Source organism: Dipodomys merriami, unplaced genomic scaffold, assembly GCF_024711535.1.
Source record: "Dipodomys merriami isolate MVZ:Mamm:240054 unplaced genomic scaffold, mDipMer1.0.p SCAF_14, whole genome shotgun sequence".
Classification (NCBI taxonomy): Eukaryota; Metazoa; Chordata; class Mammalia; order Rodentia; family Heteromyidae; genus Dipodomys; species Dipodomys merriami.
This window is the reverse complement of record NW_027202715.1, coordinates 27,537,100-27,552,019: the sequence shown is the minus strand read 5'-3', so window position 1 is coordinate 27,552,019 and position 14,920 is coordinate 27,537,100. Positions and strand designations below refer to the sequence as shown.

Here is a 14,920-nt window from a genome sequence, read left to right as displayed (position 1 = left end):
TCTCTGAAAAATGCTACTAGAAAATTCTTTCCAGGCTGGGAAGGTGGCTCAGTGGTAGAGTGCTTGCCTTGCATGCATGAGGCCCTGGGTTCGATTCCTCAGCACCACATAAGCAAAAAGAAAAAAGCCAGAAGTGGCGCTGTGGCTCAAGTGGTAGAGGGCTAGCCTGAGTTGAAGAGCTGAGGGACAGCGCCCAGGCCCAGAGTTCAGGCCTCACAACCGGACCCAAAAAAAAAAAAAAAAAAAAAAAGAAAATTCTTTCTGTGGAATAGAGCTAAATCAAAGTAAGTCAGTCCTGCAATTCAGTTATTTAAATGTTCAAAGGCTAAAGAACAGCCTGTTAGGCAAAACCACAGACTGGGTAACAAAGAACACATCAACCAGGTCCCTTTGCAAATACAAACTGGAGCAATGTTTTTCAATATATAGATTATAGCCTATTATTGGATTAGAAATTCAACTTAAAGGGTAGTAACCAAAATTTCCTTAAATGACAGAAAAGGGTAAACATGAGAATTCTCATATACACTAAGACCTATTATTATGGATTAGTCATAATCTTATAAACACTGAGTTTTGATATAAATGTATTTCTATCATAGCCACAAAGTTTAAAAGAATATTTGACTTGGGGTTGGGAAGGTGGCTCAGTGGTAGAGTGCTTGCCTTGCATGCATGAGGCCCTGTGTTCGATTCCTCAGCACCACGTTAAGTAGGAAAAGCCAGAAGTGGCGCTGTGGCTCAAGTGGTAGGTAGAGCGCTAGCCTTGAGCTGAAGAGCTGAGGGACAGCGCCCAGACCCAGAGTTCAGGCCCCACGACCGACCAAAAAAAAAAAAGAAGAATATTTGACTAAACCAAATGTCAATGTGCATTATGCTTATCCAACTCAAAGCTATCCAACAACTCAAAGCTATCCAACTCAAAGCTATCCACAGATTCTCAGAGACAAGCCCTTTAGAACTGTCATACTTCCGAATCTTGCCCTTTGGTCACAGTAACTGAAGCAGGAATGGTCATCTGGTACAAGCTTGTTTAGTCCTAACCAATTTGGAACTGAGATGCAGAAATGACATTCTGATCACCAACCAGCCATGTCTAGATCAATAACATGCCACAACATGTAAATTACTTGATGTAAATTAAGTGATTCCTTTGATGGAGATAGCTCAGGAAACCAGAGAGGAAGAAAATATCAAAGACTAGCGTGTGGCTCATGGGCTAGAGTGCCAACCTAGTAAGCATCAGGGCCTGAGTTAAAACTCTAGTGCTGCCAAAAAGGGGGGTAGTGGGAGGATACTGAACCAGTGGCTAAACCTGTAATCCTAGCAATTCAGGAATCTGAGATCTAAGGATCAAAATTTGAAGTCAGCTAGGACAGAGAAGTCTACAAAACTCTATCTCCAATTACCTAGCAAAATACTGACCTAGAGGTGTGTCTAGCCATAAACAGCAAAAGCTGTGTAAACAGTGTAAGGTCCTGAGTTCAAGCCTATTACTGATGCACACACACACATACACAAAGGAGAGAGAGAGAGAGAGAGAGAGAGAGAGAGAGAGAGAGAGAGAGAGAGAGAGAGAGAGAGAGAGAGAGAGAGAGAGAGAGATCCAATTCCTGGGTACTGGGGTTATCTTGAGTTCAGAAGCTTAAGTCTTTGACTTTCTCTGTAGCTTTATCATAAAGTCTCTCATTTATCAAGTCCACATCTATTTCTACAACTTATCCACAAAGAACAAACAACTGCTTTTGGAGCAGAGATAGTAAATTCAGAGTTCAAATTTACCATTTATTAGTATGTGGCCTAGATAGCAATTCTCTATACCTCAACTATATATATATATATATATATATATATACATATACATATTTTTTTGAGCTACAATAGATCCACTATCAGGTATCATGAAGAATAAATGAAATACTGTACTGCAAAGTGTCAGTACCTATTCTACAAATAGAAGTACAATGTTTTCCTACTTCATCCAAAATAAAATTGCATACACCCAATATATTAACTGAGGTACAAGACCTGTTCTGAGATATAGAAGTAAAAACATACATAAATATTGCCTTGAGTTGCTTTTGAAGGGTAGAAATGTATTTTAGTAGCATAATGTATACTGTATTCATTGAAGATTTACTCATTTTATTTGTAAATATATATAAATATAAAAATGCACACAATAAATCTGCTTACCATGTAATGTCACCAATGGATCTACACTGAACTTTGATGTTTAGTATAAATATAAAATGATTCACTGGATTATACCTTCTCTTTCCAGATAAGACAAATATAACTTAATTACCACAAAATAAAAAGATATAGTCACAACTCAACTAGGCATAAGATAATGGAGACTCTAACCTGAGATTAATACAAAGCCTTAGCCTGCAGTTAAATATTAACAAAAAAATCTATTTATTATATGTTGATCTTATCTCAAGTTAAAATATGTGTTATGACTGCAAAACACATTTAATCTGATCATTAACCTCAAGCAAGGTCCTTACAACTGCTTAACTATCATACTACTCACTTTTCCATCCTGAGCCTATTTCATATTTCTTCCTCAAATACTCTGTTTGCTTTTCTATTTTTCATAATTCTACAGAAAAAGTTATAGATTTAAAAAACTTAAGGGGGGCTGGGAAGGTGGCTCAGTGGTAGAGCGCTTGCCTTGTAAGCCTGAGGCCCTGGGTTCGATTCCTCAGCACCACATAAGCAAAAAGAAAAAAAAGCCGGAAGTGGCGCTGTGGCTCAAGTGGTAGAGCGCCAGCCCTGAGCTGAAGAGCTGAGGGACAGCACCCAGGCCCAGAGTTTAAGCCTCATGACCGGACCCAAAAAAAAAAAAGAAAGAAAAAAAATAAAATAAAATAAAAATAAAAAAGTTAAGGAAGTGGCGCTGTGGCTTAAGTGGTAAAGCGCTCGTCTTGAGCTGAAGAACTCCAGGACAATGTCCAGGCCCAGAGTTCAAGCCCCATAACCAAAAAAAAGTTAAGATTATAGATAGTAAAAGATTACTGCAATAAACTTGACAGCTAGGTTGCTTTGTTGTTGATATATTAATGTTTTATAATTCATCAAAAAGTCTGACATGCTAAGAATAAGGTAAGTATGATCTATCTGGGGATTTACTAGTACCAAGCTCAACAATGTAAGTTAATTATAATTAATATGATGTTTAGAAAAGTATCTGATAATTTAATGATATAATTATTTTGTAAGGGTTTATAAGATAATATTTAACAATGAAAGAATAAAGATAAGATAGTATAACCTTTACGAATTCTGGGATCTCTATGACGATTCTTAAAAGGCTAGTCTCTTTCAGAGGCATAGAGCATGACATTTGTAAACCTCAGATTTAGAGGGATATATTTATAAAGTGCTGCTATTTATACAGTAAGTAAAAGGATATCTATTCTTCGTAAGTATGAGTTAATTTTAAGAGAACATAAGAAAGAGTTCAAGAGCTTATAGACAGTAACGTAACCAATTAAGCCATTAATCCATTTAAAGTAATGCACAATTACTAAAGTTTTACTAAAAATGTTTTTGAGGTTAAAACTCATGAAAATTAATTAAAATATCTCAATAGGTTTACCAACAAAACTGTAACGATGTCCAAAATATTTATACTTTCATTTTGTTGATGACTATTAAAATTACAAAGTTACTGCGAATGAAAAAAATGTTCTACATTACATATAATTAAATATGAATTAAATATAATTCATATATTGTTCTTTAGTATGTTCAGTGTAAAAAAATTCCTACAGCAAATTTCTACTGCTAGAGTATAACCTTGACACACTAAGAAAGAGAGGCAAAGAATTCCCTGGCATCAAAAGAAGGAAAAAAAAAATTTGAATTAAGAAAAACATTCAAAGAGCTGGATGCTTGTGGATCATGTCTATAATCCTAGCTACTTGGGAAGCTGTGATCAGAAGATTGAGGAGTAAAGCCAGCCCGGGGAAGGTAAGTTCATGAGACTCTACTTAACCAGCAAAAGGATATAAGGAAGGTGTAGCTCAGGTGGTAGGACACTAGTCTTGAATGAAAAAGCTAAGGAACAGTACCCAGGCCCTGAGTTCAGGTCCTACTACTGGTACACATGTGCATGCATACATGCATAAACATACACACAAAACCTATAGAAAACTAAATATTAATATGAAATAATAAGCCATTCTTTTTTTTTTTTTTTTTTTTTTTTGGGTCCGGTCGTGGGGCCTGAACTCTGGGCCTGGGCGCTGTCCCTCAGCTCTTCAGCTCAAGGCTAGCGCTCTACCACTTGAGCCACAGCGCCACTTCCGGCTTTTTTCTTTTTGCTTAATGTGGTGCTGAGGAATCGAACCCAGGGCCTCAGGCATGCAAGGCAAGCACTCTACCACTGAGCCACCTTCCCAGCCCCTAAGCCATTCTTTTGAAAAAGAAGACAGGAGGACATTTAAGGAACTGAAAGAAAACCTAAGATACTGTAGTTAATGAATATTAATGACTGTATAAATTATGGAAATACTAGGTCCCACATTTCAGTAAACTTTTTGCCCACAGAATCTAGAAAATCTACTTAGCATTAGCTACCATCTTTATTTTTAAACTTTGTTTAGGAAATAAAAGGTATCCCAATGGAGAATCACTGCCCCACCATAAAGCCAGACAGAAAAACAAGAACTCTGCTTTTCAACAACAATTGTCAACCCTGTCTGATAACAGAAACTGAAAATAGAAAGAATTTTAATTATAGACCATGTGTCCCCAAATTTGGGGCTAAAGGAGATGGAGGAACAGATATATTGGGCTAGCCTGTTTCAGTACATGCTTGCTGAAATATGACTACTAGTAGCCAACCATGGAGCCCACTCATTAATCAGAGGGGACATACACACTTGAAAACTGTCAATTTGCTCAGACCTCCATGATGTTATACTTTTCTTACCCCAATTAACTATCGATCAATAAAGGCTTTTGATGCTATGTATCCTAAGCATCTATGTACTTATACAAATGTATAATGAGATTTATTATATATAACTAGCCTGACATCTCCTAAGATAATTGCCAACCAATTTTAATATTAAAAAAATCCTACTGGTCATGAACGGAAGTTAAATAATGGTGATTAATGATTGTAAAACTCTGTAAATACACTAAAAACCACTGAATCATATGCTTTAAATGGACACGTTTACAGTATATACATTATACTCAATAAGCTTGTTACAAAAAATATGAGTGAGAAAGATACAGGGGGATCAGGGTGCAAGATAAGCTTAGTCCAAAGTTAGGATAATGTACTGAAAAATAAAATGATTATGGCTGCACATGTCTGTATTATTAGCTACTTTAGAGGTGGATATAGGAGGATCATGCGTGGAGGCGGCCTTAAAGAAAGTTGAAGAGACCTCAACTGAAAAACAAACTGAAAGCAAAAGCACTATTTGTTACATAATTTGTTGAACAAATTCTGTTGATCTAAATTATAAAAAACTCTATCAGCTTTATAAAACTCTCCTGATGCCCAACCAAAAATGAGGAAGTATAAGCACCTGAAAATAAATGTCATTAATTTAATAGTATGTAAAGCACAGAAATGTAAACCACAGTACTGTACAAAAATCTAATGAAACATTTGCTTTTATGATCTCTGGACATAAACATGTATAAAAGTTTACGGTCTTATACTGTACTTAGAATAAAAAGGATTAAAATGTTTCCATGAAGTCTGTGGCAAAACTCAATTAATATGTATGTGGCGCAGTTTTGTCCAACTTCTTCCAGAGCAAATAAAGTAGGAAAGGAAGAGGAAATCCCTTGAGACAACTGCTGGCTAGTGGAGCTGTCTATGTCATGTGCATTTTATTCCCTGTCCTTTGTTTTCTTCCTGTGTAAATTTTCTCCTGTCTTCTCTCATTTTCCTCACCTTGTCTTTTGATCATAGTAGTACCAACATCTCTAGTTATAGGTAGCTAAGAAAATTAGTGTTTACAAAACCATGCAGAAGGTAGAACTCAAAAGATTACTGAAGCAGGATGTGGGAGTACACTCACGTCATCTCAGCACTGGAGAGGGTGAAGCCAGAGGGTGGGCGCTGGTGGCTCACGCCTGTAATCCTAGCTACTCAGGAGGCTGAGATCTGAGGATCGCGGTTCAAAGCCAGCCCGGGCAGGAGAGACCGTGAGACTCCTATCTCCAATAAACCACCAGAAAACCGGAAGTGGCACTGTAGCTCAAGTGGTAGAGCGCTTGCCTTGAGCTGAAGAGCTGAGGGACAGCGCCCAGGCCCGGAGTTCAAGCCCCATGACCGACAAAAAAAAAAAAAAAAAAAAAAAAAAAACTGATCCTACCTGGGTACCTGGTAAAGATACTGACACCCAACAGTAAGAAAGAGAAAAACACAGACAGACAGATGGACAGATGGACAGACAGAAAAATCTGTAACTATTAAAAAGTAAGGTTACTGAGTTGGTGAAGTTCATAAAACTTGTAAGTAGTCAAGGTAGAAGCTATTGCCTTAAAGTCAGTGCTCTGTTATTAGCAAAAAGATGAACCTTAAAACTAGCTCTGAGTATTTTTGAAACAGATTACATATATTAAACCACTTGAAATTGTACTAGGAAGGGTAGAGGGAGTAAGGGAGAAAGAGAGTGATGGGGTGAACTGACTGGAATACATTATATGCATGTGTAAAAAAATCACAATAAAATCCCTCCCCCTTGTATACCTAATGTTTGCTATGAGATTTTTTTTTTTAATTTAGGGACTTGGCACGGTCCCTGAGCTGCTTTTGCTCAAGGCTAGCACTCTACCACTTGAGTCACAGCGCCACTTCTGACATTTTCTGTTTATGTGGTACTGAGGAATCGAACCCAAGGCTTCATGCATACTAGGCAAGCATGAAGCCCAAATATCAGAAATGTTTTAGCTCTGGAGACCAAAGAGGGTGATATACATCATGTAAATTTTGTTTTGAAAAGAAAAATTAGAAAGCATATATATTCTGTGTTTTCAAAATACTGCTTTTACATAAAGCCTTTAAAAGTCAATCTCATGGGGGCTGGGAAGGTGGCTCAGTGGTAGAGTGCTTGCCTTGCATGCATGAGGCCGTGGGTTTGATTCCTCAGCACCATATAAGCAAAAAGAAAAAAGCCGGAAGTGGCGCTGTGGCTCAAGTGGTAGAGCACTGGCCTTGAGCTGAAGAGCTGAGGGACAGCGCCCAGGCCCAGAGTTCAGGCCCCACAACCAGACCCCCCCCAAAAAAAAGTCAATCTCATGAATAAAACTAAAAGGTGTACTTTTAAGAAAATACTACCATTTGGTGCAGTAGGAGGTGACCAGACGCCATAATACTTGGGCAAATATTTTCGTAGCTCTACAAGAACACCATCACTACAATCAGCAGCATAAACCTGAAACAAAGAGAAATAGAACATTCATTAGTTTCTTATAATGCTTTATAACTGTCCCACATATTTCTGAAACACATTACTGACTCATACTGAATCATAATTTAGCTAATAGGGGTTTCAATGGGAAGTAACTCTGGAGTAAACAAAAAAGATTATTTTGTCTCCATTGGAAAAAATATATATTATTATTTTAAGAGCACATTCTTCTTGGCTATCTAATTATACCCTTTCACTGCTCTTGAACTATTTTACAATTATGTACATTGGAGGTAATACTTGTTTGTAGTCATGGCATGAAAATAAATTCTGGCCAAAGGAAGTTCAATAAACTTTCATTTGTACTCCAGAGTAAGAAAGAAATTCAAAATGCAGCTTAACTAAAAATGGGTTTAAAGAAAATAAAATAAGAAGTGTTGATGATAATGTGGAGAAATTACTACACTCACAGAATGCTACTAGGAACGTGAAATAGTACTGCCATTTCAGGAAACAGTTTGACCGGTCCTCAAAATATTAAACATAGAATTACCAAATGACCTAACAATCTCACTGTTCTATACCCAAAGAAGAAAGAACAAGTACTCAAATACTTGTATACGAATGTTCATTGAACCCCTATGAATAAAAGTCAAAAGCGAAAAGAATCCAAACATCCATAAAAGGTGAACAAGTGGCATATAAGAACAATGGAATATCACTCAGACATAAAAATGATGTGCGATGAACATAAAGGACCTTTACAACATTACAGTAAATATAAGCTAGATACAAAAGGTCACACTTTGGGTGCATTCATTTCTATGAAGTAAAGTCCACAGAAGCAGATTAGTAATTGACAGGGTAAGGAAGAGGGAGTAATGTGGCATATGACTTCAAGGGTAGAAGGTTTTCTTTTGGGTGACAAACTAAAAACTATTCCTAGCCATTGGGTTAATCAGATGTTAAGTTTACCTCCTTCCTCTCTCCTTAGGAGAGTCACAAAGTAGATCAGTACATTTAAGACTCTAAACTTAGCATGATAGTCCCCACCTGTAATACCAGTATTGGATGATCATGACTTTATGAATTTAAGGCCGGTCTGGTTAGAGAGAATTTCAAACCAAACTAGGATACACAGTGAGATCTTGTCTCAAAAAGCAAGCAAAAGCCAGGCACTGGTGGCTCACACCTGTAATCCTAGCTACTAAGACTGAGATTAGCTGAAGATCACAGTTCAAAAGTCCAAGAGACACTTCTCTCCAACTAACCAGCACAAAACCTGTGAAGTGGAGGCATGCCTCAAGTAGCAGAGCAACAGCACTGAGCAAAAAAGCTAAGGGACAATACCCAGACCCTGCCCCAGTTACTAGTACAAAAGAAAAAAAAAAAACAGCAAGCACCCCCCCCCAAAAAAAAAAAAACAAAGAAATTCTGTGGGAAAAACACATCTAACTTAGCATTTCTGAGAATTACAAATACTCTCACCTAAGTCTTGACTGTTTTAATTGCATCATGACTCCTTGATTAAAATCAATTTCCTGAATCAAAGTCTTGAAGACATGCACTAGAAAACCCCAGACTACACTACATACATACAGTAAGTAACACAGTAAAAGATTAGTGCTTTTGTTTCTACTATATTCAGTGAAGTAGGTCTGATAGAAATGTATTTCGTACTTTGAGTCATAAGAAAACTGAAGAATATTCTGTATACAATACAAATCTTACCTCACTTACCATATTATAAAAGTCTAGCTCTCTGGGGCCCCTTGGAGGTGGCTGTAACTGTTTCAAAACTGTGCCATCCGGATGTTGCAGTATACCTAAGAACAGAAATGGGAACTTCATGTTTCCACTTCAGTGATCCTATTCACAGGTCAGATATATTCCTCAAGTAACATGAAAACTGCATTGTTTAAGGATTTACTTTTACTTATCGCAAAAATGTCTTACACTCAACCAATATATTTCAGTATTTGTTACATGCAAAACATCCAAACACAAACTTGATTAATTTTATATTTTCAATTACTACTTCCCATTGGCACATATGTCCCTGTTCAACTCTGAATTCCACATACATGTGCATTTTTACAGAAATTCCTCAGTAATAAACTTTCCAGGAGAGATCGTTATAATTAAGCAAGAAACAGTAACATAAACAGGTCCTACTTTTATAAATAGAAAAAATAAAAATGTGTTGACAGTGGCCACTTACATATTACTGCTTGTTAATGTTTTACAAGTCTTTTGTTTTCAAAAAAATTTTAAGTAAACTATCCTGAGTCAGTTTCATCATTGTATAAGGAACACAAAGAGATGGAGCCATTTGGAAAAGTGAGAGCTGAAAGCACACACCAAGACTGGAGCAGGAAGGAGAAACCTTTCATAATCTGCCCACTGAAAAGCACAGTGTTTTCCTAAACTCACCACAAGTGTGTCAACACTGGCTCCATCTCTGTAACCATGAATGGTCAGTCCTGAATACAAATCTCCAATTTTCATATGTTGATATTTCACAGGCTCACGCTCATTTGAACAGAATATGATTCAATAAATCTACTTAGAATTTTGATGAGATATTCTACTTGAGTTATTTCATTTTTTTCATTAAATTTACATTTCTTAATGAAAAAAAGCACAAAGTTTCAAGAAATATAGTGGCTGGGCACGCGGGCTCAAATTCATGAGTTAGAGATAGAGAGGACTGCAGCATGAGGCAGGTCTGAGCAAAACTTTCACAAGACCCTATCTCAATCAATAAGCCAGGCATGGTATTTATTTAATGCCTGTGATCCCAGCTACATGGGAGGCTAAAGATAGGAGGATCGTGGACTGTGGCCAATCTCTGATAAAAACAGAAGGACCCTATCTGAAAAATAACTAAAGCAAATAAAAGGCTGGGGACATAACGCAAATGGCTTTAAATTCAAACCCTAGTACTGCCAAAAACAAAAATAAATACAATCTTCAAATACGCTTTAGGGTAAACAATACAAGGAAGGTAAATGTAAATCCATACAAGTTAAGATTGACTGGTAAGTAGTCAAATGATTTTGGTAATCCAAGAATGGTCTAATAGAATCAGAAATTACTATGGAAGGGTAGGGATTAAGAACAAGCAAGACCTTTACTCTGTGGTCCTGACAATCCACAGGGAGAATGTAAAGTAACAAACAGAAAAACTTTGATAAGCATAATTCCAGAGGAAAAAAGTGAGGTGTCCTTATCTGAGCAGAGAAACACAACTTCACCACCTGGAAGCAGGCACTTGGTCAAGATACATGTAGATGGACTTCCCACTGGACAAATGCTGTTAAGAGACTATAGTAATCCTAAAACAGATTACTCAGTTCCACACTAGTTACCCTGCAACATAACCCCTCAACTTATGTGAGTAAACAGAAGGTAGTACAAGGTATACAAGGTGAGCAAATTCCAACATCCAAAGCCTACAATACCTGAGGCTAAGGCTAAAATCTCAGTCCCATCCCTAAAACTACCAAGATTAAAAAAAAAAAAAAAAAAGAGGCATAACACCAAGTTCTGGTGGCTCATGCCTATAATTCTAGCTACTCAAAAGGCTGAGATCTGAAGATCTCAGTTCAAAGTCTGCCCAGGCAGGAAATTTTCCTTGAGACACTTATCTCCAACTAACCACTAAAAAGCTGGAATTGGAGCTGTGGCTCCAATTTTTTTTGCCTTGAGCAAAAGCTCTGGGGCAAAACAAAAAAACAGTAAGAGCAACCCTCAAGGGTACAAACCTTAAGAAAAAAACACCACTACTCCAAAGAAAAAAATGAAAAATATTCTTTTCCTTATATTGTTCCTGAGATCCAGGCAAAGATCTACTGTGAATGAGGGAAACAAGTAATTCCCTAACCTTGGAGAAATAGAAGGTGAGGGGAATGATCAAACAAAAAAAACATACCAGGTCCTGATTTAAGTGGCCTCCTAGTTATGGGTGAGGGAGTGGAAGTCAAATGCAAAAAGACCTTATAAAGGCAGGAAACAGTTTGATGCTCCAATTAATCACCAGAAAACCGTAAGTGGCACTGTGGCTCAAGTGGTAGGGTACCTGCCTTGAACTGAAGAGCTCAGGGACAATGCCCAGGCCCAGAGTTCAAGTCCCATGACCAACCAAAAAAAAAAACAAAATCCTCTGGCAAAGCACTCCTACCCCCAAGCATAAGGTAAGCAAAAGGTAATGCCCTGGGTACAAGCTCTAGTATGGGCTCACACACTATTTGAATTGAGTTTTTAAAAAAAATTCAAGATGAGGCAGCATTTTCAATTCAGAATAAAGGAAATAGTAACAGAAAATGAGGGAAAACAAAGAAATGGACTGTGTTGGATATAGGCATGGGCATGGGGCTGAAGGTACATTTATTTGCTAGAGCCCATGTTAATATGTACAAGGCCCTGGGTTTAATTCCCAGCTTAAAAAAAAAACTTTAAAAAACAAAAAGGCCTGCTGCATTTTTGGTATGAGAATACACTCAAATTTTTAGGAATATAAAATTGTGTATTTCTTAATCTATTGCCAAAAAGACAGTACTACATGCAGAGATATTCATATACCCAGTGTCTAGATCATGATTTTTTTCATTCACCTCTAAAGCAACCAGTTTTTTGAAGAAAATTGGCTCACTCAAGGGCAGAAAGACGAAAAGCCCAAAATGAACATGGAACATCTTTTCATGCCAAAAAGTGCAAACATACTTTAACAGAAAGAGAAAATGGTTAATGTCAAAAAAACACAGAAGTCAGCTTGATGAAGCTGCCACTATGCAAATCTGGGACAATCCCATTTTAATGTTGACTAAAAGCAGCAATTTATGGGTCCAATTTACTCAAGTTTGAAAAATTCACTGCTTTATCGTAATAATGAATTAATGACGAAAATCTATTCTCAAGGAAGAATGAAAACTGATTAATGACAAAGTTAGAATATTTGAATCTCTCAGGGTAACAAGTGAATCTGTCAAATTTCATTAATGGATGCTTGAGATAAACCTGTCCCAAAATACTCCCCTATTATTTACTTCAATGGGAAAAAAATTATGGTAGAGAAAAAACCTGACAGACATTACTTAATCATGCAAAGTGTATCAACAATAATGCAAGTGACAACTAGTCAATAAGCAACATAAGTCAATAAGCAAAAATATATGTTGTTTCTGCATCTAAAATAATGAAAGAAGCCGGGCGCTGGTGGCTCACGCCTGTAATCCTAGCTACTCAGGAGGCTGAGATCTGAGGATCGCAGTTCAAAGCCAGCCCGGGCAGGAGAGACCATGAGACTCCTATCTCCAATAAAACCACCAGAAAACCGGAAGTGGCGCTGTAGCTCAAGTGGTAGAGCGCTGGCCTTGAGCTGAAGAGCTAAGGGACAACGCCCAGGCCCAGAGTTCAAGCCCCACGACCGACAAAAAAAAAAATAAAATAAAATAAAATAAAATAATGAAAGAATCAGACAAACATAATTCTAAAATTCTTCTAAAATTCTGTGTTTTAACTTCAAATTTTTCATTGTTCAAAAAAAGGGGGTAGGAGTATATGTGTGCTTAGTATGCCAAAGCTACTATGTTCAATTCCCAACACCTTAAAACAGCAATGAGAGAGAGGAAGGAGGAAGGGAAAGGGGGAAAGAGGGACAGAGGGATAGAGGGGACAAAGGAAGAGGAAGAGAGGGAGAATGGGAGAGAGGGAAAGAAAGGGAGAGAAAGGGAGGGGGAGGGGGGGGGAAGAGAACAGGAAAAAATAAATGTTCCAAATGACAGGTAACTAAGAATCATGATAGCTAAATGCAATGTCTGATGATGGGTGGGGAAAACACTACACAGATATTACTGGGAATTGCTTCTCAGACATCTTAAAGTAAGATTCAGTGTAAGAAGATTATTGGAATATCCTAAACTTGATCATCTTATCATGGATAAGATAAACATTTAGAGGAAATGTTTGTGATGTCTGCAATTTATTTTTAAATGATTCTACAAATAATTCACAAAGAATAATACAGCAAATGTGGTAAATTAATAGATGACTGATATATGTTAATTCACTGTACTATTGTGGCAATATTTTTGTAAGTTTGATTTTTTTTTCAAAATACAAAGGATCTTTAAGAATAATTTATACTTAAGGAAAATCTGATAAATTCTGTGAAAGACCTCTGCAATGAAAACTACAACTCACTAGGAGAAATTAGAGAGCTAAATAAAGAGATATAACATGTTCAGGCTCTAAATGGCTCAAGCTCATAAAGAAATCAATTCTCAGCAAAGCAACCTATAGCTTGAAAGCAATGTCAAATGAAATTTCATTAGATTTTTTTTTCCCTTAAGGAAAAGTGAGAAGCAAACGTGGAAATGTAAAGTGCCATTATAAGTCAAGAAAATCCTGAAACAGAAAATAGGTAAACAGGATGAAAAATAGGATATTTTACTACTAAGCATCAAGACAGTGAGGTATTATTGCTAGAATAAACAAATGGAAATAAAGACTGAAAACAAATCCAGGAAATTAGCTGAATAAATGTGGTACAGTTTGCCCAAGGGAGCTATGAAGAATGAGTGAAGAGAACGCTACAAACTGATACTGATTTTTAGGTTATATTGTCAACTTTTAAAAGCAAAATGCAACAGTACCTACAACATAATGATTTTTGTGTGAGAAAGGAGAACTAAAATTTTTATATAGACTGACTTGTAAGAAATGTAGAAAAGATGAATTAGGAAACAATGAAATGGTGCCCATAACAAATGTGAAGAGTGAAGTAGGATGGTAAGGGAGTGACATTTCTGATTATATTTTTCTGAAAAGTTTGATTTTTGGAAGCATATTCATTATGAATATTCAAATATACAAACAAAAACAGGAGGGAACTGAACTTAAACATAACAAATGAGCCCAACTCTGTATTTCAAATAACATTACTATAAAGTGAGGGAGAAAGAAGTAACACTTTAAAAAAACCTAATCCAAAAGAACTTCCAAATATTTATGACTTTTTTTTTTAAAAAAACTAATCCAAAAGCACTTCCAAATAATTTCCTACAACATACCTTTGTATAAAGAAATTTCAAGGCCCAGCACTAGTGGCTCATAATGTAATCCTAGGGAAGTGGCGCTGTAGCTCAAGTGGTAGAGCGCTCGCCTTGAGCTGAAGAGCTGAGGGACAGCGCCCAGGCCCAGAGTTCAAGCCCTACGACCGACAAAAAAAAAAAAAAAAAAATCACAGTAATAATGTAATCCTAGCTACTCAGGAGGCTAAGCGCTGAGGATCCTGGTTGGAAGACAGCTCAGTTAGGAATGTTTGTAAATAACCATCAGAAAATTGGAAGTGGAGCTATGGCTCAAAGTGGTGGAATGAATGCTGGCCTTGAGTGGAAAAAAAGCTCTGGGACGGCACCCAAGCCCTGAGTTCAAGCCCCACAACGACAAAAAAAAAATAAATAAAATCTTGAATTATTTAATTAGGTTTGTTTTCTGTAGAAACATGGGCACAGAATTCTGAAAAA

The 14,920-nt window shown here is 36.9% G+C and overlaps 1 protein-coding gene across 3 annotated transcripts in view; it reads right to left on the bottom strand.

Annotated features, from left to right (window-relative positions):
- The window catches only part of Ipmk (inositol polyphosphate multikinase), a 39,147-nt gene that overhangs the window by 17,202 nt on the left and 7,025 nt on the right, over positions 1–14,920 (bottom strand). For 2 of the 3 annotated variants that reach the window (XM_070021075.1, XM_070021077.1), the window contains exons 2-3: positions 9,123–9,217; positions 7,319–7,415 (exon numbers count right to left, since the gene is read on the bottom strand). In XM_070021075.1, the coding sequence (XP_069877176.1) occupies positions 7,319–7,415; positions 9,123–9,217 (192 nt within the window). The remainder of the gene's footprint in view (positions 1–7,318; positions 7,416–9,122; positions 9,218–14,920) is intronic. The other variant, XM_070021076.1, reaches the window with a different exon arrangement.